Source organism: Palaemon carinicauda, chromosome 16 (genome assembly GCF_036898095.1).
Source record: "Palaemon carinicauda isolate YSFRI2023 chromosome 16, ASM3689809v2, whole genome shotgun sequence".
Classification (NCBI taxonomy): domain Eukaryota; kingdom Metazoa; phylum Arthropoda; class Malacostraca; order Decapoda; family Palaemonidae; genus Palaemon; species Palaemon carinicauda.
This window is the reverse complement of record NC_090740.1, coordinates 110,502,131-110,526,140: the sequence shown is the minus strand read 5'-3', so window position 1 is coordinate 110,526,140 and position 24,010 is coordinate 110,502,131. Positions and strand designations below refer to the sequence as shown.

Below are 24,010 nucleotides of genomic sequence, written 5' to 3'. Positions count from 1 at the left end.
TCTCTATCGTAACGATAGAGCGCATGTTGAACGTCCTGAACGTCAACAACTGCGTAGCATAAAAAAACTAAACGTTAGTTCATCTTTGAAAACAGTACGAAGACTATCAAAGAAATTCTTTCATAAAATATTACATTTAAAAAGTTTTAAATCCTTAGCTCTTTAAAAGCTAATTACGATATAAAGGGCTCAACGTTGATTAACTTCGGTTTCCAAGTTAGGACCGCCTACTCTCAGGAAAGGTCTATATAAACAAAACATTAAAATTTATTTTTATATGTTTATAATAAATGGAAAGTTAATCGAAGAGGCCTAATAAAGGCGGAGAGATATAAAATATATAGAGGAAAATCTATAACGTGATAAGAATTACTAAAGGCCTAAACACACTTCCGTCTAAGGGAAGGGTCGGCCATTTAAAAATGAAAGAAAGTCCATACTCTCTTTGTCACCATAATTAAATCTATCCAAAACGAGTTCAAGATTTAAGATGAAGATAAAACACCTGCATAGCGAAAGCTCAAAACTAGAATAAAGTACTTCACCAATTAGTTGTGAAAAAACTCCAGTTTAGCAACGGCGAATAAGAGCGTCTTGTCGATAGCTCGACAGAGAGAAAATTGAGTTCTTTGTTTACAATGAGTACTGGGTATCTGAACGACAGATGGCGCTGTTGAGTACACCCCCTACCTGTGTAGCGATCGCTGGCGAATTTTTTCGTAGAGTTTTTCTGTCGAGCAACAGAGTTGCAGCTATTATAATCACCGGCTAAGTTAAATATTGAAAAATAGAGCGTTGGGCATGAATGTAAAGAGAGTTCTGTATGAGACAGTGATTGTACCAACTGTGATGTATGGATCAGAATTGTGGGGAATGAAAGTGACGGAGAGACAGAAATTGAATGTGTTTGAGATGAAGTGTCTAAGGAGTATGGCTGGTGTATCTCGAGTAGATAGGGTTAGGAACGAAGTGGTGAGGGTGAGAACGGGTGTAAGAAATGAGTTAGCAGCTAGAGTGGATATGAATGTGTTGAGGTGGTTTGGCCATGTTGAGAGAATGGAAAATGGCTGTCTGCTAAAGAAGGTGATGAATGCAAGAGTTGATGGGAGAAGTACAAGAGGAAGGCCAAGGTTTGGGTGGATGGATGAAGTGAAGGAAGCTCTGGGTGATAGGAGGATAGATGTGAGCGACGCAAGAGAGCGTGCTAGAAATAGGAATGAATGGCGAGCAATTGTGACGCAGTTCCGGTAGGCCCTGCTGCTGCCTCCGATGCCTTAGATGACCGCGGAGGTAGCAGCAGTAGGGGATTCAGCATTATGAAGCTTCATCTGTGGTGGATAATGTGGGAGGGTAGGCTGTGACACCCTAGCAGTACCAGCTGAACTCGGTTGAGTCCCTTGTTAGGCTGGGAGGAACGTAGAGTAGAGGTCCCCCTTTTTGTTTTTGTTTCTTGTTGATGTCGGCTACCCCCCAAAATTGGGGGAGGTGCCTTGGTATATGTATGTATGTACTGTACCAACTTATCAAATAACTTTGAGCTATACTTACTGCCTGTACAGGCTTCAATTTGAAAGATCCCAACTTGTTGCCAAAATACAGACGTGCAAGTCCTGAGATGATGTCCGTTATAAGAAGAGATTCGCACTGGTGCCTCAGAAATTCATCCAGCCTTTTGCTATCGCCACTTGTAACATAAAAATCAAGTTCAAGTAAACCTGAAACTGAAGGAACAATCATATAAGTCTTGGGGTCAAATTCTCATGCTTGAGAGTACACTTGAACACTCTATTCGATTTTATTTCTTTTCCTCTTGTTATTTTGAAGTTTTTATAGTTTATATTTAATAGATTTACTTTAATGTTATTATTCTTAAACTTCACTTTGAGTATATTTGCTTATTTCCTTTCCTCACTGAGCTATTTTCAATGTTGGAGCCCTTTGGCTTATAGCATCCTGCTTTTCCAACTAGGGTTTTAGCTTAGAAAGTAGTCATAATAAAGGGATTTTGACGTAGGAAAATTCTATTTCTGGGCGAGGGACCTGTGCCGCCCAGTGAATAAGCTTCATTTAAGCACTTATTCTTAGGTAATTTACTGCTAAATATACCAGAGAAAAAATGTAAAGGAGTGCTAGGATAACTAGCTCGCTCACCTATTGGTGTCGGTATAAAATTGGGCGTATATTCCAGAGGTCCCGCACTATTTAGATTAATCCACGACAGAGAACCCCAATAGAGGAGAGCCGTTCAACCTCACTCGGTACTACTACAATGCATCCGCTCAGAACCCAACTCCTTAGCACCCAAAGTTTGGGGACTCCAAGGGAGAGGAGCTGGGAGGGTTCACTGGGCGGCACAGGTCCCTCGCCCAGAAATAGATTTTTCCTACGTCAAAATCCCTTTTCTGGGCTCGAACCTGTGCCGCCCAGTGAATCTATACAAGAGAAAAATGTCACCAAACTTGCAAAATAAAGGAAAAAACATAAGCGTAAGAGAAATACAGGATGCTTTAATCAGAGATGAGTACCAAAAAACAATTATAAGGGTATCTTAAATATTAACATAAATCCAATAAGGTAGGTATAATAATGCCGTGAGTGATAATATATACAGATACTCAGGAGCATAAAAATTTACAAATATAATAACAGTATTCAGGTGCGAGACCAACGAATACAATAGGGAATAAATGAGGCAGGTAAGAGGGAGAGATAAAGAGTCAAGGCATTAACCTGTGAGTTACTCGGGAGTAACTACGCTCCCTGCGGCTACTGTAGAAAATTTTAGGGCTTCCAAATGTTTAAGGTAGTGTTTCTTGAACACTGACGGTGATTTCCACCCTGTATACCTGGAAAGGTCTGTAAAATTCATGTGGTGAAAGAAGTTCACCGAGGTGGCAACCGCCCTGATATCATGTGCAAGAGGAAAAGAGTCAGGGTTAGCTTGTTTAATAAAATACAAAATTTGTTGCCTGATCCCTTTAATAGTAATGGTACCGCCTTGTTCTCTAACGAATAGAGGCCCCGAGGAGTTAGAGGAGGTCCGGGATAGATAAGACCTAAGAGTAGTGACAGGGCACAGCGACGGATCTTGCGTGAGGGGAACAATTTTCCAGGAGGTCCATCTGTTTTGAGGGTCTTCATTCTTAGCCAAAAAGAATTTGTGAGGAGAAAGAAGGACCTCTCCTGAAGGCAGAAAGTCAATATGACCCGGGTCTCTCGACAAGGCTGCCAATTCAGAAATTCTTGCCCCGGAAGCCAAGCTCACTAGGAAAAGTGTTTTCCTGAGAAGGGGCATGTAATCACAAGAACTGTTAATGGTATCAGAAGCCAATTTGAGTACGTCATTAAGGAACCAGGTCACCGGGGTAGGACGAGTAACCGGTTTCAGTCTGGCACAAGCTTTCGGAATTGAAGCTAACAAAGAGTCGGTTAAGTCTATGTTAAAACCCACTAGGAAGATCTTTTTCAGAGCCGATTTAATAGTGGTGATAGTATTGGCTGCCAGACCTGATTCTAATAAAGATCTAAAGAAAGTGACTGTAAGGTTCAAGTTCATACAGTTCACGTCTGAGTCTATTAAAAATTTTGCCAACTTTTTAACTGCAGAGTCATACTGACGGATGGTGGAATCCCGTTTATCTGATTCTAGGAACAAGGTGTTTTGAGGATCAATATTGGCACCATGCATAGCCGCAAACTTCATAAAGTCCATAAAGTTAGGGCGCTCTGAATGTTTGAGAAAGCGTACACAACGCGTGTTTGTACTATCTGAGACAGAACCGGATTGGGTATCGGGTGAGGGTATAGTCTCAACTCCCGCAGGAGAGGATACCAGTTGCTCTTGGGCCAGTTGGGTGCGACCAAGGCTACTTGTCCCTTGAAGGATCTCAGTTTGTCTAGAACTTTCAGCAAAAGATTCACCGGGGGAAAGAGATAAATCTTTTCCCAGTTGTCCCAATTCTGTGACATGGCGTCTGTGGCGTAAGCCTGAGGGTCTAGATTGGGAGCCACATATACTCTCAATTTGTGGTTGGATTCCGTGGCGAAGAGGTCCACTTGGAGACCGGGAACCTGAGAGAGAATCCACCGAAATGACTTTAGATCGAGTGACCATTCCGATTCTAGAGGGGAGGTCCGGGACAGGGCGTCTGCCACTACATTCCGGACTCCCGCCAGGTGGACAGCTGAAAGATGCCAACGGTTCGAGGCTGCTAGGGAGAATATGGCTATTAGAACATGGTTCAGAGGCCCTGACTTTGACCCGCCTCTGTTGAGGCAGCGGACCACCACTTCGCTGTCGAGGACCAGACGAAGGTGTTGTTTCTTGGGAAGAGCGAGACGTTTCAGGGTTAGAAGAACTGCCATGGCCTCTAGCACATTGATGTGAAAATGGCGGAACAAGGGAGTCCAAAGACCTTGAACTTTCTTGAGCTGAGAATAGCCGCCCCAACCTGATAGGGATGCGTCTGTGTGAATGATTAATTCCGGGGGCGGAAATCGAAGGGGAACTGACTTTGACAGACTGTTTGCTCTTGTCCAAGGAAGAAGTCTTTCCCGTAGAATGGGAGGAAGGCGGACTTTCCTGTCCCGGAGCTTCCGGTTCGCCCTCGAACGCCAGACACGATTGATATCTTTCAATTTTGCCTTCAGAAGAAGATCCGTCACTGAGGCAAACTGAAGGGAACCCAGAATCTTCTCTTGAAGCCGTCTGGAACTTACTTTGTCTTTGAGAAAGCGTTTGGTGTTTCTTGCAATCTCTAACCTCTTGGGTCTGGGAAGACACAGAGTATGAGATATAAGATCCCATTGCAGGCCGAGCCATTGGAACTTCGATTTTGGAAGAAGACGGGACTTCTTGAAGTTGATCTGGAAGCCTAGAGATTGAAGATAATGGATGACTTTGTGAGTGGCTTTTAGGCAATTTTGGGAGGTGTCTGACCAAATGAGCCAGTCGTCCAGATAGGCTACTACTTGAATCCCTTGATTCCTGAGTTCCTGAACAGCGACTTCTGCTAGCTTTGTGAAGATCCTTGGGGCAATGTTGAGCCCGAAAGGCATCACCTTGAAGGAGTAACTTTTGTCCCCTAAGCGAAAGCCTAGGTACGGACGAAAGTGTCTCGCTATCGGGACGTGATAGTAGGCGTCTGTAAGATCGATAGAGGTGGTGACGGCCCCACGGGGAAGTAAGGTCCGCACCTGCGAGACGGTAAGCATTCGAAACTTGTCGCATTGAATGGACAAGTTGAGAAGGGATAGATCTAGAATCACTCTTCTCTTGTCTGAATCCTTCTTCGGAACACTGAACAGCCGACCTTGAAACTTCAGATGTTTCGTTTCTTGTATGGCATTCTTTTGTAAAAGTTCCTGGACAAATTCGACCAGGTCCGGAGTGGAATGTTGACGAAATTTGTTCGGAGGAGGAGGTCCTTGAATCCAACTCCACCCTAGTCCCTTGGAGATGATACTGAACGCCCAGGGACTGAACTTCCATTTGTTGCGGAAGGCATAGAGCCTCCCCCCTACCTGCTGCACCTCAGTATTGGTTTGAGGAGTTGCCTCCACGTCCGCCTCGGAAGTTCTTTCCTCTGCGAAAGGCTCTTCCCCTGCCTTTGTTCTGGTTAGAGCCACGGTGGTAGCCTCTACCTCTACCATAACTCTGGGAAGAGCTATGAGCCTCGTAGGACTGGTTAAAGGCAGGGGAAGTGGCGGAGGCACCAGAAAGCTGGCTCTTAGGTAGCAGAACGGTGACATAGTCATCCGAAGGAGCCCGAGAGGTGGAAGGCTGTGCAGGGGCAACAGAAGATGGAGGAAGAGGCAGCCGGAAGTTGGATGAAGCACTCTGTTGTTGCCTGAACTGGGTGGAGGTATATGGTCTAAGCTTCTTCCTACCCCGGGCTTGATAATTTGCGGGGTCATACTTGCGTTTAGGGGTCAAACCCCAACGGGCTTTAAGGCTCTGATTAACCCTAGTGGCCTCCGCCAAGACTTCCTCTACGAGATCCTCGGGGAAGAGATTTGAACCCCAACAGGAGGACCGGATGAGTTTATTAGGTTCATGCCTAATCGTCGCCTCAGCTAGAACATGCTTGCGACATCTGCGTTTAGCAGTAGCAAAGTCATATAAGTCATAATATAACGACTGTAGCGTAGCCTTGTTGAGAGACTTAAAAATACTCTCCGTATCGTAAGTCAAGGCTATCGACTCCGTGGATGTGGCCAGGTTTAGAGTACGGCCCACACGTAGGCGGGAATCATATTCCTGTTTAATGAGAGATTCCGGGAGACGGGGAAGCTTCTCACTAAACAAGACTGAGGCACAGTCTGCTGCAAGCTTGCCGGAGGTAAAGGTGGTATGGACGTTGTCCCAACACTCAATACCTGAGGGAAGAAGGAGGGAGATTGGATCCACCTCTCGGATGGGAGGCAAGGGCTTCTCCTCCAGAGCATATTGAAAGGCAAGCTCTGCCACCTTATTGACGCATGGAGTCAAGGTGTTCTTGTCCATTAAGAACATCGTAAAGGAGCTTTTATGAGGCGTCAGCATGGTGTTAGTGCAGCCGATGTCATTCAAAAATCTGGCCCAAACAGATTGGGCTTGCTCCTTCGGGAAGATGACCGTCTCTTTGGGGACCTTGTCTAATCGGACTAAAGCTTCCTCGGTAAGTCTGGCATAACCATGAAATGGAAATGCCAGACCCGGAGGAAAGAATTCAAAGTCCTCTAGAGGGCGAGTGCCAAGGCCCTCCAGAGTCAACATTCCGTCTGAGAACGGGGAATGAAGAGCCATCCGCCAGGGGTTGTTCTTGGCAAACGGCGGGAGCTTAGAGGCATCCGGTATGAGAGAGCTTTGGACTCTCTCCGGAGCTCCTTGCTCTAAAGCCCCAATTCTCTGACCGAAGTTAGAGAACATCGTGTCCATCCTCGACTGCATCTCCGAAACCAACTTTTCCTGCATCTCCGACACGATGCGAAGCATAGCTGATTCGGAAAGGCCCGGGCTAGCAGCAGGAGGGGCGGAAGGAACTCCCGGGTCGTGAGACTTAGAGGAGGAACCAGAGGTCTTTGAAGACGGGTTTGTACCAGGTTTAGAGCCATGAGAAGTCTTGTGAGGCTTGCGAGCTTTGGGTAAGGTCCTTGAAGTAGACTTATCCTTAGGGGGAACCGGGTATGAACGTTGAGACGAATCACGGTCCCCAGAAAATCCAAGAAAGGAAGAGCGATCAGAAGAAGAAGAAAGAGCGGGGCTGAGGATAGGAATCTCAGCGCCGGACACACCTGCCTCACTTACCACCCTACCTGTATCCGGCTCGTCTAGCAACATTGGTTCGACGTCCAGGTTCATGGAGGCAACATTGTCCTCCAGACCTCCGGGGGCGTCCGATGGATCTTGCTCTGGGTCGATGAGACCCGTTATAGTGGCATCAATGTGGGCAATGATGGGAGCTGCCACATGCCTAGCCACAGCAGCTGAAGACTTGGCGTTGGGGTAAACCATGGTGCAGTAGTCCTCAGATAGGACGTACGGCCGCTTAGACTTTACATTCCGGGCAAAACCACCAACCCACACCTTCAGTGTGGCCCGAGCCGCAGACTTTTGCTCCGGGGATGCCTGAAATAATAGTGGGAATTATAAAAGGGAAACTCCCAATGGTCCTTCAAGACCATAGATATCTTACTAATAGTAAATAAAATAAGAAGGCAATATAGCCAACGGGACTCACCGAGTCAGAACCAAGGGTAGTGATGAGGTCGAAGCAAATCACACAGTTATCCGGGTGCCATACCACAACGTCTTCCAGTTGAACCCCACAAGGGGCGTGAGATCGGCAGACGGAGTGGCCACAAGGCTGGTGCAGAACAGCTGCACAGGCCGGCGTCAGACAATGCACCATCTGTAAAAAGAATAGTATATGAGAAACTGTAATTCTCTTAATTAGGGGCGGGTCTGGAGGACCCGGGCCTAACATAGGTCTAACACAAGATTAGAGCCTAACTACTATTCTATAAGTGGCCTAACATAGGTCTAACACAAGAATAGAGTTTAACTATACTATTCTTTTAAGTAGGGCCTAAAATAGGTCTAACACAAGATTAGACTGTAAAAAATAAAATAATTTTTTTTTTTTTTTTTTTTTTTTTAGGGGCGGGTCCGGAGGACCCGGGCCTAACATAGGTCTAACGCAAGGTTAGAGCTTAACTATAATATTCTTACATAGGGGCGGGACCGGGGGTCCCGGGCCTAAACATAAGTCTAACTTGAAACTAAAGTATAGCCATCCATTCCGGTCAAGCCGGGAGCATAAAAAAGGATGCAAAAACAAGGAATTAAGACACATAGTGTCTGATTTCCCGGGGTGGGGTAGACCCCGGGCCGGGAAATAAAGGTATATTCAATACCAATTCCTTTAGGGACTCCGGGGTAGTGATCTGTCATATATAATCATCATAGGAAATGTTATAAAATAATAGGGGGGGCGGAACTGTAACTAAGAACTGCCAATCGAACCCGGAGGGTTTCGTATAACATAAGCCAGAATGAAAAGTGAATATAAAATAGGGTACACCGGGATCCAACTCTGTAGACCGGTGGCCAACCAGACTAGACAGAGACTAAACCGCCGGGCCACCCGGAGGACAAAGTCCATAAACACTTAACTACCCCCTCTAAAAGGAGGGAAGGCAACGGTCCCTTAGTGGAGGGGGGAGAAGTCTAGCCTCCCACCTAGCTAGAGGGGGAGCGTGGGGGAGGATCACGTGATACGAGGCAGCAGGGCTACCAACTGACGATCCCCAATCAGACAGATCAAACGGAGTAATGGCACAAATATTCATTATAATAATAATAATAGCGTTAAATATATGAATAAACACATTGAAAATTTTTGGGCAAGGCATGCAACATAAATAATTAAATCACAAAAGACACACCTGATGGCTAAAATAACATTGCCGCCGTAGCACGGTCGGCAGCCATAGCGATACGTAAATGATATCGGCCCAAAATTTGAACCACGAGGATTCTAAACGCTAAATAATGAATATTCACAATAACAAATAATATTTGATAATAAAAATAATACACATAGTAACACCGCAAGTGAAAATTAAAAGCTCTCAAAAACAGGAGTACCAACTGTAGTGAAATCAAGCAAGATCGGTATGAACGAAGAGAATAAACTCCTATAATATAAATATTAAACGATCTAGGTTGCTCAAAACACAGTAAAATCCAGCTTGGTACTTAACTTAGACGGTGTCTCCTGGGAAACCGACGAAGAAGCCATAATTCACTAGAAAATATCCAAAAGCGAGAGCACCAGAAAAAAAGCGGGTTACTTTGAACGTTGTGCTAAAAGGAGTTGGGTTCTGAGCGGATGCATTGTAGTAGTACCGAGTGAGGTTGAACGGCTCTCCTCTATTGGGGTTCTCTGTCGTGGATTAATCTAAATAGTGCGGGACCTCTGGAATATACGCCCAATTTTATACCGACACCAATAGGTGAGCGAGCTAGTTATCCTAGCACTCCTTTACATTTTTTCTCTGGTATATTTAGCAGTAAATTACCTAAGAATAAGTGCTTAAATGGAGCTTATTCACTGGGCGGCACAGGTTCGAGCCCAGAAATAATAATAATAATAATAATCATAAATAACATTAGGTTTTCTAAGTAAAATTTATTCTTAAATGTACCAATCATGACTGCACTTCATGCACAACTTGATATCAAATGACTAGATAAAACTCGTGGTAGCAATAATTTTCTTTAAAATCACTTTAGATTATCGATACACTATTACAATCAACAAAACATCACTCATGGATCTGTCATGCATAACAGCAGCTCTTCTAAAAATATAAGAGGATGGCCAATTAAAAATATTTCATTTTTAGATATCTATGAATGAAATTTCAAATTGGGGACTATATCCCATCACCAGCATTATGAAGCTTCATCTGTGGTGGGTAACGGGGGAGGGTGGGCTGTGGCACCCTAGCAGTACCAGCTGAACTCGGTTGAGTCCCTTGTCAGGCTGGGAGGAACGTAGAGAGTAGAGGTCCCCTTTTTGTTTTGTTTCATTTGTTGATGTCGGCTACCCCCCAAAATTGGGGGAAGTGCCTTGGTATATGTATGATGATGATGTACTTTGGAATAAAAATCTAAGAGTTCCATTTGTATATTCAATGCATAATACATCATACATATACCAAGGCACTTCCCCCAATTTTGGGGGTTAGCCAACATCAACAAATGAAACATTACAAAAAGGGGACCTCTACTCTCTACGTTCCTCCCAGCCTGACAAGGGACTCAACCGAGTTCAGCTGGTACTGCTAGGGTGCCACAGCCCACCCTCCCCCGTTATCCACCACATACCATAATACATACCCTTCTTAAAAGTAAGTCAATCTTCATCTGTGGATGTTCAAATAGTCTGTCCCCAAATCATAAGTCGCATTATCCTAAGCAGTCTGCCACTAATTTTGAGTTAGCTAAAATCTTCGTATGTCATGTTAACCCTTTTACCCCAAATGGACGTACTGGTACATTTCACAAAACTCGTCCTTTTACCCCCATGGACGTACTGGTACATTTCACAAAACTCGTCCTTTTACCCCCATGGACGTACTGGTACATTTCACAAAACTCGTCCTTTTACCCCCACGAACGTACTGGTACATTTCACAAAACTTGTCCTTTTACCCCCATGGACGTACTGGTACATTTCACAAAACTCATCCCTTTAGCCCCATGGACGTACCGGTACGTCCATGCAAAACACTGCTATTTACATTTTTTTGCATATTTTTTATAATTTTATGAGATACTTCAGGCATTTTCCAAAAGAATGAGACCAACCTGACCTCTCTATGAAGAAAATTAAGGCTGTTAGAGCAATTTAAAAAATATATACTGCAAAATTTGCTTGAAAAAAAAAAAACGCCTGGGGGTTAAGGGTTGGGGAGTTCAAAATAGCTTGGGGGTAAAAGGGTTAATAAATGAGTAATTACATACACCCACAGCCCCTTTATCTGCTTTATGTGCTCTTTTATTTCCCATTAATCCTACAGAAACTTTTCTCAGTGCACTTAAGACGATACTAAAGGTTCTTTATATCATTTTTATAGCCAAAGGTCTTATTGAATTTCAAAGTTATCTTTCCAACTTCTTTAGTTTTATTTCAATTAAATTCTTACCTTTCACTTGACCTGTAATCCTTTGAGAAACCCCACAATTCTATAAACATGACTGAAAGTTCTATGGTAATAATAATAATAATAATAATAATAATAATCGCAAGAGAATTTTTGCTTTGATAGAAAAAAACTTTAAGAAATTAAATAAAAATGTTATTTTGATAATAAAATAAATTTTTGAATATACTTACCCGGTGATTATATAAGCTGCAGCTCTGCTGCTCGACAGAAAACTCTACGGAAAAATCCGCCAGCGATCGCTATGCAGGTAGGGGGTGTACTTCAACAGCGCCATCTGTCGTGCAGGTACTCAGTACTCATTGTAAACAAAGAACTCAATTTTCTCCTCGGTCCACTGCGTCTCTATTGGGGAGGAAGGGAGGGTCCTTTAATATATAATCACCGGGTAAGTATATTCAAAAATTTATTTTATTATCAAAATAACATTTTTCAATATTTAACTTAGCCGGTGATTATATAAGCTGATTCACACCCAGGGGGGTGGGTAGAGACCAGCAATAAATGTTTACATTATTATGAGCTAAGGATTTTTTATTTCATTTTAGAAGTTATCAAAATAACAAACATAAAATAAATAAGTACCTGGTAAGGAAGTCGACTTGAACAATTACTCTGCCTTTTTAAGTACGTCTTCCTTACGGAGCCTCGCGATCCTCTTAGGATGCTGAGCGACCCCTAGGATCTGAAGTATGAAGGGTTGCAACCCATACTACAGGACCTCATCAAAACCTCTAATCTAGGCGCTTCTCAAGAAAAGAATTTGACCACCCGCCAAATCAACTAGGATGCGAAAGGCTTCTTAGCCTTCCGGACAACCCAAAAACAACAATAAAAACATTTCAAGAGAAAGATTAAAAAGGTTATGGAATTAGGGGATTGTAGTGGTTGAGCCCTCACCTACTACTGCACTCGCTGCTACGAATGGTCCCAGGGTGTAGCAGTTCTCGTAAAGAGACTGGACATCTTTAAGATAAAAAGACGCGAACACTGACTTGCTTCTCCAATGGGTTGCGTCCATTATACTTCGCAGAGATCTATTTTGTTTAAAGGCCACTGAAGTTGCGACAGCTCTAACTTCATGTGTCCTTACCTTCAGCAAAGCTTGGTCTTCCTCACTCAGATGGGAATGAGCTTCTCGTATTAACAGTCTGATAAAATAGGATAAAGCATTCTTTGACATAGGCAAAGATGGTTTCTTAACTGAACACCATAAAGCTTCTGACTGTCCTCGTAAAGGTTTAGTTCGTCTTAAATAGAACTTAAGAGCTCTCACAGGGCATAAGACTCTTTCTAGTTCATTTCCAACCATATTTGATAGGCTTGGAATATCGAACGATTTCGGCCAAGGACGAGAAGGTAGCTCGTTTTTGGCTAGAAAACCAAGTTGTAAAGAACATGTAGCCGTTTCAGATGAAAATCCGATGTTCCTGCTGAAGGCGTGAATCTCACTGACTCTTTTAGCTGTGGCTAAGCAAACCAGGAAAAGAGTCTTTAAAGTGAGATCTTTAAAGGAGGCTGATTGTAGCGGCTCGAACCTTTCTGACATGAGGAATCTTAGTACCACGTCTAAATTCCAACCAGGTGTAGCCAAACGACGCTCCTTCGTGGTCTCAAAAGACTTAAGGAGGTCCTGTAGATTTTTGTTGTTGGAAAGATCTAAGCCTCTGTGACGGAAGACTGATGCCAACATGCTTCTGTAACCCTTGATAGTGGGAGCTGAAAGAGATCTTTCTTTCCTCAGGTATAAAAGGAAGTCAGCTATTTGAGTTACAGAGGTACTGGTCGAGGATACTGATACTGACTTGCACCAGTTTCGGAAGACTTCCCACTTCGATTGGTAGACTCTAAGGGTGGATGTCCTCCTTGCTCTAGCAATCGCCCTGGCTGCCTCCTTCGAAAAGCCTCTAGCTCTCGAGAGTCTTTCGATAGTCTGAAGGCAGTCAGACGAAGAGCGTGGAGGCCTTGGTGTACCTTCTTTACGTGTGGCTGACGTAGAAGGTCCACCCTTAGAGGAAGAGTTCTGGGAACGTCCACTAGCCATCGAAGTACCTCGGTGAACCATTCTCTCGCGGGCCAGAGGGGAGCAACTAACGTCAACCTTGTCCCTTCGTGAGAGGCGAACTTCTGCAGTACCTTGTTGACAATCTTGAACGGGGGGAATGCATATAGGTCTAGATGTGACCAATCTAGGAGAAAGGCATCTATATGAACTGCTGCTGGGTCCGGGATTGGTGAGCAATATATTGGGAGCCTCTTGGTCATCGAGGTTGCGAAGAGATCTATGGTAGGCTGGCCCCATGTGGCCCACAGTCTCTTGCACACATCCTTGTGTAGGGTCCATTCTGTTGGAATGATTTGTCCCTTCCGACTGAGGCAATCTGCCATGACATTCAAGTTGCCTTGGATGAACCTCGTTACTAGTGAAATGTTTAGATCTTTTGACCAGGTGAGGAGGTCCCTTGCGATCTCGTACAACGTCATAGAGTGGGTCCCTCCTTGCTTGGAGATGTACGCCAAAGCCGTGGTGTTGTCCGAGTTCACCTCCACCACTTTGCCTTGAAGGAGAGACTTGAAGCTTTTCAAGGCCAGATGAACTGCCAGTAGCTCCTTGCAGTTGATATGCATTGTCCTTTGACTCGAGTTCCAAGTTCCCGAGCATTCCCGACCGTCTAATGTCGCGCCCCAGCCCGTGTCCGATGCGTCCGAAAAGAGAACGTGGTTGGGAGTCTGAACAGCCAGGGGCAGACCCTCTCTGAGGCTGATACTGTCCTTCCACCAAGTCAGGGAAGACTTCATCTTCTCGGAAATGGGGATCGAGACCGCTTCTAGCGTCTTGTCCTTTTTCCAGTAAACAGCTAGGTGATATTGAAGAGGACGGAGGTGTAGTCTTCCTAACGATACGAACTGTTCCAGGGATGATAGCGTCCCTATCAGACTCATCCACTGCCTGACTGAACATCGTTCCTTCTTTAGCATGTTCTGGATGCATAACTGGGCTTGACTTGTTCTGGGGGCCGACGGAAAAGCCCGAAAAGCTAGACTGTGAATCTCCATCCCTAAATACACAATAGTTTGGGATGGGACCACTTGAGACTTTTCCATATTGACCAGGAGACCCAATTCCTTGGTCAGATCTAGAGTCCACTTTAGATCCTTCAGACAGCGACGACTGGAAGAAGCTCTTAGAAGCCAGTCGTCCAAATAGAGGGAGGCTCTGATGTCCGCTAAATGAAGGAATTTGGCTACATTCCTCATCAGCCTCGTAAACACAAGAGGAGCTGTGCTTAGGCCAAAGCACAGGGCTTGAAACTGGTAGACAACCTTTTCGTAAACAAATCTCAGAAAAGGTTGGGAGTCTGGGTGGATGGGGACGTGAAAGTATGCGTCCCTTAGGTCTAAAGAGACCATCCAGTCTTCCTTTCTGACCGCTGCTAGAACGGCTTTGTGGTCTCCATGGAGAACGTCTGCTTTGTGACAAAGACATTCAGCGCACTGACGTCTAGCACCGGCCTCCACCCTCCTGTCTTCTTTGCCACTAAGAAGAGACGGTTGTAGAAGCCCGGGGTTTGATGGTCCAGGACTTTGACTACCGCTCCCTTTTCTAGTAAGAGAGACACCTCCTGTTTCAATGCTCGTCTCTTGTCTTCCTCTCTGTACCTGGGAGAGAGATCGATGGGAGACGTTGCTAGAGGGGGTTTTCGTACAAACGGGATCTTGTACCCCTCTCTGAGCAACTTCACAGATTGTGCATCTGCGCCTCTCTTCTCCCAGGTCTGCCAGAAGTTCTTGAGTCTGGCTCCCACTGCTGTCTGAAGAAGCTGGCAGTCAGACTCTGCCTTTAAAGGACTTGGTTCCTTTCTTCTTCCCACGTCTCCCTTCGGCACGAGCACCTCCTCTGCTGGAGGCTCTGCCACGAAAGGGCGGAATAAATCGGGACGCTGGAGTGTCCATCCTTGGTCTAGCTGACAAGGTAGGCAAAGGGGTGGCTTTGCGGGCAGAGGACGCAACCAGGTCATGGGTGTCCTTCTGTATCAAAGAAGCAGCAATCTCCTTAATCAAGTCCTCTGGAAAAAGGCACTTAGAGAGAGGAGCAAACAGAAGTTCTGATCTTTGACACGGTGTCACTCCAGCTGACAGGAAAGAGCAAAGGTTCTCACGCTTCTTGAGGACTCCGGATACGAACGATGCAGCAAGCTCACTAGATCCGTCACGTATGGCCTTGTCCATGCAGGACACGATGAGCAAGGAAGATTCCTTCTCAGTTGGGGAGATCTTCCTGCTCAAAGCTCCCAGACACCACTCTAAAAAGTTGAAGACCTCGAAGGCTCTAAATAACCCTTTCAACAGATGGTCTAGGTCCGAAGGTGACCAGCAAATCTTAGAGCGTCTCATGGCTAGCCTGCGGGGAGAGTCTACAAGACTTGAGAAGTCGCCCTGGGCAGAGGCAGGAACTCCCAAGCCGAGAACTTCTCCCGTGGCATACCAGACGCTCGATCTGGAAGAGAGTCTAGCAGGGGGAAACGTAAAGGCTGTCTTCCCTAGACTCTTTTTGGACTGCATCCATTCTCCTATAACTCGTAAAGCTCTCTTGGACGAGCGTGCGAGGACGAGTCTAGTAAAGGCAGGCGAGGATGACTGCGTACCTAAAGCAAACTCTGACGGAGGAGAGCGCGGAGCCACAGACACAAACTGGTCCGGAAACATCTCTTTGAACAGAGCAAGAACTTTTCTAAACTCCAAAGAGGGTTGCGTGGACTTGGGCTCGTCAAGGTCCGAATGTGGTTCATCAACGTGTGCCGCATCGTCATCATCAGAGAGTCCATCATCCGAGTATTGAGGAGGAAGCGGCAATGGAGTAGGTATCGGCTGGTTAGCTGAGTCCGGTCGCACGGGTGCACGCGTGACTGAACCGGACGCAACGTCATGGAACTGTTGCCCAGTCTGTGAGCTGGCAACAACCATAGCGGCGCGGGGACGCACAGCGTCTAGTCCAGACTGTCTAGTCTGATGTGGGAGAGCAGTGGCAACCACACTGGGTTGCGGAGGTTGACGCACCGCGTCAAAACAAAACAACTCTGACGGTTGTTGTACCTCGCGAACGTCAACGGAAGGTTCCGTGCGTCGCCGAACGTCAACATGCGGCTGGCAGGGCACACTGGAACGCATGGGTGGCGGGACTCTCTCAGCTGGAGTGCGCAAGAAGGTCGCCTCAGCGTCCACAGGACGCACAACCGAGTGTGTGGTTGGTTGTAGGCAAGAGGCTGGTGCAGCAGCAACCTTCTCCGCACGAAAGTCCTGCATCAGAGACGTTAATTGGTACTGCATGGTCTGCAGCAAAGACCACTTAGGGTCTGCAGGAGCAGGTGCGGCGACAGACGGTGTAACTGCCTGAGGCGGTACCGCTTTGCCTCTCTTAGGAGGTGAGCAGTCGTCGGAAGACTGCAGCGAGTCCGAACTGACCCAGTGGCTACAACTGGGCCGTTGGACTTGCGCGGAAGGGACCGACTTGCGCTTAAGAGGTCGTGAGACCTTGGTCCATGGTTTCTTACGAGAAACCTCTTCCGCAGACGAGGAATAAATGGGCTCTCTCGTCTTAGTGTGGGTGGGGCGATCTTGGGTAGATACGCCCGAAACCACGGAGGGAACGTCTGTTCGCTGATTAAAGCCTCTCGAACCCATTGGTCGTACGACATTGCTTCTCCCCCTGGACTTGGGAGCTTGCAAGAGGTCCCGGACTAGGAGGACGATAGGCACGAACAGACGAACCCTCAAGCGCAACACTATCCACAACACTATCACTCACTTTACCACTTCCCACTGCACTTTTACACTTCAGCTCCTTGACGTCCGCCATGAGCTGGTTACGGTCACTAGCCAGAGACTCGACTCTCTCACCCAGAGCTTGGATGGCACGCATCATGTCAGCCATCGAAGGTTCCTAAGTGCCAGAAGGGGGATTAGGAGCAACCACCACAGGGGAAGGAATAGGTTGTGGGGCATGAGGAGAGGAAAAATCAACAGAACGAGATGAACTTCTCCTGACTCTATCTCTCTCTAGCCTACGTGTATATTTTTGGAATTCGATAAAATCGAATTCCGAAAGCCCAACGCATTCCTCACATCGATCTTCCAATTGACAGGTTTTATCCCGACAATTGGAACAAACGGTGTGAGGATCGATAGAGGCCTTCGGAAGACGCCTTGAACAGTCCCTAGCATTACACTTCCTGAATTTTGGGACTTGAGAAGGGTCAGCCATTTTGAATTGGTCAAAGGGGAATTCAAAAACTATCCAAAGTCATCAACAAATAATCCGATATCAAAAAAAGAATGCAAGGATTTATTGAAGAGAAAGCCTGCACAGCGAAAGCTTAAAACTAGAATAGTGTACTTCACCAAATAGTTGTGAAAACAAATCCAGTTAGCAACAGCGAATTAGTAGGTCTTGCCGGTAGCACGACAGAGAGAAAATTGAGTTCTTTGTTTACAATGAGTACTGAGTACCTGCAAGACAGATGGCGCTGTTGAAGTACACCCCCTACCTGCATAGCGATCGCTGGCGGATTTTTCCGTAGAGTTTTCTGTCGAGCAGCAGAGCTGCAGCTTATATAATCACCGGCTAAGTTAAATATTGAAAAATGAATGAACTTACCTTCACTGTTCTTCTTGTAGATACTACTTGTGATGATACTGAGGGCAAACTTGCAAGTGCATTCCCGGAAGGTTAAACCCAGAAGAGAGATAATTCTTTTCCTAAAATCAAACCACAGATCAGACAGCCATGATGTAGCTCTGTTCGCTTTTTCTTCCCCCAGGACTTTCAACATTATCATGGTGAATTCTCCTGTGATGTTGTTTGCAACTTGGCTGTAGAAAGAAACAGCTCGGCTTGAAATGGGATGCACATTCCAAAGTATAAAATGGTCTCTTTTGTAAAATGACAAATTCTGAAGATAATTTGTATTTTTCCCAACGATACAAACCTTTAGCTATTTATCAGGGGTATTACGTAAGAGGCGACTAAAAGGGACGGGACGAGGGGGCTGGGAACCCCCTCTCCTGTATCTACATCCTGTGAGACATCGACAAAGAGATGGAGCTGGGGGGAGAGTGACTGCTCCCCGCACTCTAGTTTTGGGGTGTTTGAATGTGCGTGGATGTAGTACGATAGAGAGTAAAAGATGTGAAATTGGAAGTATGTTTAGGAATAGAAGGATGGATGTATTGGCCTTGTGTGAGACGAAGATAAAAGGAAAGGGTGAAGTGATGTTTGGTGAAATGTCTGATAGAGTGTCTGGGATTGAAAGGGGAAGAGCGAGTGAGGGTGTGGCTTTATTGCTGAGTGAATGGATGACAGGTAAAGTAGTGGAATGGAAGGAGATATCATCTAGGTTAATGTGGGTAAGGGTTAGGTTGGGTAGGGAATGTTGGGCGTTTGTCAGTGCGTATGGGCCAGGTAGTGAGAAACGTGAAGAAGAGCGGAATGAGTTCTGGAATGAATTAACTAGGTGTGTAGAAGGACTGGGTAGAAGGAATTATGTAGTTGTCATGGGTGACTTAAATGCTAGAGTGGGCGCTGGAGAGGTAGAAGGTGTCATTGGGAAGTATGGCGTACCAGGTGAAAATGAGAGTGGTGAGAGACTGGTAGATATGTGTGTTGAGCAAGAGATGGTGATAAGTAATAGCTTTTTCAAAAAGAAAGATAAAAATAAGTATACATGGGTAAGAGTGGCAAATGGAAGAGTAGTAGAAAGGGCATTAATGGATTATGTGTTGATAACTAAAAGAATGTTTGGAAGATTGAAAGACGTGCACGTGTTTAGGGGTATGGCTAACGGTATGTCTGATCATTTTTTGGTGGAAGGAAAATTAGTTGTAGCAAAAGAGTCGGGGAATAGAGTAGGTGGATGTAAAAGGGAGCTAGTGAGGGTTGAAGAGCTAATAAAACCGGGGGTAAAAAGTAAATATCAGGAAAGGTTGAAAATGACATATGACGAAGTGAAAGTAAGAGAAACTGGCAATTTAGAGGAGGAGTGGAAGTTAGTAAAAGAAAATTTTGTTGAGATTGCAAGTGATGTTTGTGGCAAGAAGGTTGTTGGAGGCAGCATGAGGAAGGGCAGTGAATGGTGGAATGAAGGAGTGAAGGTAAAAGTGGAAGAGAAAAAGAGGGCTTTTGAAGAATTGCTGCAGAGTAATAGTATAGAGAAGTATGAAAAATATAGAGAGAAAAATGTGGAAGTAAAGCGCAAGGTACGTGAGGCAAAGAGGGCAGCTGACCTGAGGTGGGGTCAGGGATTGGGTCATTCATATGAAGAGAATAAGAAGAAGTTTTGGAAAGAAGTGAAGAGAGTAAGGAAGGCTGGCTCAAGAATTGAAGAGACAGTGAAAGATGGAAATGGAAGGTTGTTAAAAGGAGAGGAGGCAAGGAAAAGATGGGCGGAATATTTTGAAAGTTTACTGAATGTTGAGGATAATAGGGAGGCAGATATAATTGCTGTTGCAGGTGTTGAGGTGCCATTGATGGGAGATGAGAATGAGAGAGAGATTACAATAGATGAAGTGAGGAGAGCACTAGATGAAACGAGAGTAGGAAAAGCGTCTGGTATGGATGGTGTGAGAGCTGAGATGTTGAAGGAAGGGGGTGTGACTGTACTTGAATGGTTGGTGAGATTGTTTAATATGTGTTTTGTGTTGTCAATGGTACCAGTAGATTGGGTTTGTGCATGTATTGTACCACTATATAAGGGTAAGGGAGATGTGCATGAGTGTTGTAATTCAAGAGTTGAGTGTAGTTGGAAAAGTGTATGGTAGAGTAATGATTAATAGGATCAAGGATAAAACAGAGAATGCAATCTTAGAAATACAGTGTGGTTTTAGAAGAGGTAGGGGTTGTATGAATCAGATTTTTACAGTAAGGCAGATATGCGAGAAATATTTAGCAAAAGGTAAGGAGGTGTATGTTGCGTCTATGGATCTGGAGAAAGCGTATGATAGAGTTGATAGGGAAGCAATGTGGAATGTGATGAGGTTATATGGAGTTGGTGGAAGGTTGTTGCAACCAGTGAAAAGTTTCTACAAAGGTAGTAAAGCATGTGTTAGGATAGGAAATGAAGCGAGTGATTGGTTTCCGGTGAGAGTGGGGCTGAGACAGGGATGTGTGATGTTGCCGTGGTTGTTTAACTTGTATGTTGATGGAGTGGTGAGAGAGGTGAATGCTCGAGTGCTTGGACGAGGATTAAAACTGGTAGACGAGAATGACCATGAATGGGAGGTAAATCAGTTGTTGTTTGCGGATGATACTGTACTGGTTGCAGACACAGAAGAGAAGCTTGGCCGATTAGTGACAGAATTTGGAAGAGTGTGTGAGAGAAGGAAGTCGAGAGTAAATGTGGGTAAGAGTAAGGTTATGAGATGTACGAGAAGGGAAGGTGGTGCAAGGTTGAATGTCATGTTGAATGGAGAGTTACTTGAGGAGGTGGATCAGTTTAAGTACTTGGGGTCTGTTGTTGCAGCAAATGGTGGAGTGGAAGCAGATGTACGTCAGAGAGTCAATGAAGGTTGCAAAGCGTTGGGGGCAGTTAAGGGAGTAGTAAAAAATAGAGGGTTGGGCATGAATGTAAAGAGAGTTCTATATGAGAAAGTGATTGTACCAACTGTGATGTATGGATCGGAGTTGTGGGGAATGAAAGTGATGGAGAGACAGAAATTGAATGTGTTTGAGATGAAGTGTCTAAGGAGTATGGCTGGTGTATCTCGAGTAGATAGGGTTAGGAACGAAGTGGTGAGAGTGAGAACGGGTGTAAGAAATGAGTTAGCAGCTAGAGTGGATATGAATGTGTTGAGGTGGTTTGGCCATGCTGAGAGAATGGAAAATGGCTGTCTGCTAAAGAAGGTGATGAATACAAGAGTTGATGGGAGAAGTACAAGAGAAAGGCCAAGGTTTGGGTGGATGGATGGAGTGAAGTAAGCTCTGGGTGATAGGAGGATAGATGAAAGAGAGCGTGCGAAATAGGAATGAATGGCGAGCGATTGTGACACAGTTCCGGTAGGCCCTGCTGCTGCCTCCGATGCCTGAGATGACCGCGGAGGTAGCAGCAGTAGGGGATTCAGCATTATGATGCTTCATCTGTGGTGAATAACAGGGGAGGGTGGGCTGTGGCACTCTAGCAGTACCAGCTGAACTCGGTTGAGTCCCTTGTTAGGCTGGGAGGAACGTAGAGAGTAGAGGTCCCCTTTTTTGTTTTTGTTTCATTGTTGATGTCGACTACCCCCCAAAATTGGGGGAAGTGCCTTGGTATATGTATGTGTGTATGTATTACGTAATGCCCCTAATAAATAGCGTAGGTTGGTATTCCACTTACAGAACAAATAGTCTTTTAGGAAAAGCAAGTTTTGCAAATAATTCCTTACAACGGGTAAAAAATTAAATATGAAAATAATTCAATTATACGATTGGTAAGTACAACCGGGTACGACATAAATCTCAGGCTCTGCACAAATAAAAAAATCCAATTTGTATTATATCACCAAATGTGGCAACCCACCCTAAACAAAATACTACTTAGGCATTTACAGAAAGTATATCTTGAAAAGAAAACAAACCTTAAATACACTGGCGTAAAACCACCACGTTTCCAAAAGGTTAAGAGCTGCTGTGTTGCACCATACGATACAGCTAGATAATGCAGTGCTTCAGGTGGTCTTTCATCTAGAGCCTGTAAGAGAGGCTGCAGCTGTGGATTTGGAGTTACCTTTTCTTCTAGGAGTCCCACCTGTATAGGGTATAGATAGATAAGAAAGAATTCCAGGGTAAGCCAAATATTAACCCTTTTACCCCCCAAAGGACGTACTGGTACGTTTCACAAAAGCCATCCCTTTACCCCCATGGACGTACCGGTACGTCCTTGCAAAAAAAATGCTATAAAAATTTGTTTTTTCATATTTTTGATGATTTTGTGAGAAAATTCAGGCATTTTTCAAGAGAATGAGACCAACCTGACCTCTCTATGACAAAAATTAAGGCTGTTAGAGCAATTTAAAAAATATATACAGCAAAATGTGCTGGGAAAAAAATAACCCCCTGGGGGTTAAGGGTTGGAAATTTCCAAATAGCCTGGGGGTAAAAGGGTTAACCCTTTTACCCCCAAAGGTCGTACTGGTATGTTTCACAAAACCCATCCCTTTACCCCCATGGACGTACCGGTACGTCCTTGCAAAAAACTGCTATTTATATTTTTTTTTTTGCATATTTTTGATAATTTTTTCAGAAACTTCAGGCATTTTCCAAGAGAATGAGACCAACCTGACCTCTCTATGACGAAAATTAAGGCTGTTAGAGCAATTTGAAAAAAATATATTGCAAAAGGTGCTTGAAAAAAAATAACCCCTGGGGGTTAAGGGTTGGAAAGTTCCAAATAGCCTAGGGGTAAAAGGGTTAAAATCAAAGAACCCAGCTTCTATTAAGCTACATGTTATATTTTTGTCCATAACTTGACCATGTCTAAACCCATCGATAATTGCTGCATGTCTAGACCATCACTTTGAGGAGAAAATAGCACACGTAAATATCTTACTTTTGCCTTCTCAAAGGAGAGAGATTAAAGAATGACTTTCTGATGGAAAATTTTAACTTGTTTTCTTTAATATAGTTAGATTTCCTAGTTATAAATCAATATAACTACTACACTGATGCCTCAAGATCTCTGCAAGTAATTATTTATTTTTGTACGTGTAAACTGAGTATACCATCAATGGATAAGCCTTTAAAAAACATGAAGAAATTATATGAACATTGGTTTACAATAGACAAATAATATTTTGAATATAAACGTATTTAAGGGTGAGTGTTGGACATGCGATATCAAGAACCACCTTTTGGATAAAATTTTTCAACCATTATCAACCATCTCTGGTAGTTTATGCAGCTACTAACTGTTCTATCTACATTCCTTCAGTTGTCAAAAGAATATGTAATCATGGAAAGTTTGCGATTCATATCAACATACATTGCTACAAATGAGGTGTTCTTATTTCTACTAACATTCTTTCCTAGTAAAATTAATAATCTTGTTAAATCTTCTCTTACTAAAATTCTTTCCTAGTAAAAGTTATAATCTTGTTAAATCTTCTTTTACTAAAATTCTTTCCTAGTAGAAGTCATAATCTTGTTAAATATTCTTTTACTAAAATTCTTTCCTAGTAAAAGTAATAATCTTGTTAAATCTTCTTTTACTAAAATTCTTTCCTATTATTATTATTATTACAAGCCAAGCTACAACCCTAGTTGAAAAAGCAAGATGCTATAAGCCCAACAGGAAAAAATAGCCCAGTGAGAAAAGGAAATAAGGAAATAAATAAATGATGAGAATAAATTAACAATATATCATTCTAAAAACAGTAACAGCGTCAAAACAGATATGTCCTATATAAACTATTAACAACGTCAAAGTAATAGTAACAATCTAGTTAGACCTTTAAAAGCATAGAAAATTTACCCAAACTTGAAAAATCCTTTCCACAACTAAGATAATAACATTCCATTTACCTGTTCTTCCTGCACCAAATTCAAGTGAGACATTTCCCTTATAGATGGCTCTATGTAGTCTGCATGGGCGCTAACTTCCGCATAGTAGTTTTCGAGGAGGGATAGCGCTTGACTGCCATAGCCTTTCTGAATAAGAGCAATAGTTGAATAAAGTTTAAAATGTAAAATACGTCACAAAAGAAATTATAAAAGCTTTATTATTATCATTATTATTTTCACTATCTAAGCGGCAAACCTAAATTTAGTTGG

General features: G+C 44.1%; 1 protein-coding gene across 1 annotated transcript in view; it reads right to left on the bottom strand.

The window, feature by feature from the left end:
• The window catches only part of l(1)G0020 (RNA cytidine acetyltransferase l(1)G0020), a 129,278-nt gene that overhangs the window by 39,773 nt on the left and 65,495 nt on the right, over positions 1-24,010 (bottom strand). The window contains exons 12-15 of the mRNA XM_068389930.1: positions 23,762-23,887; positions 21,820-21,989; positions 17,870-18,084; positions 1,549-1,721 (exon numbers count right to left, since the gene is read on the bottom strand). Of these exons, the coding sequence (XP_068246031.1) occupies positions 1,549-1,721; positions 17,870-18,084; positions 21,820-21,989; positions 23,762-23,887 (684 nt within the window). The remainder of the gene's footprint in view (positions 1-1,548; positions 1,722-17,869; positions 18,085-21,819; positions 21,990-23,761; positions 23,888-24,010) is intronic.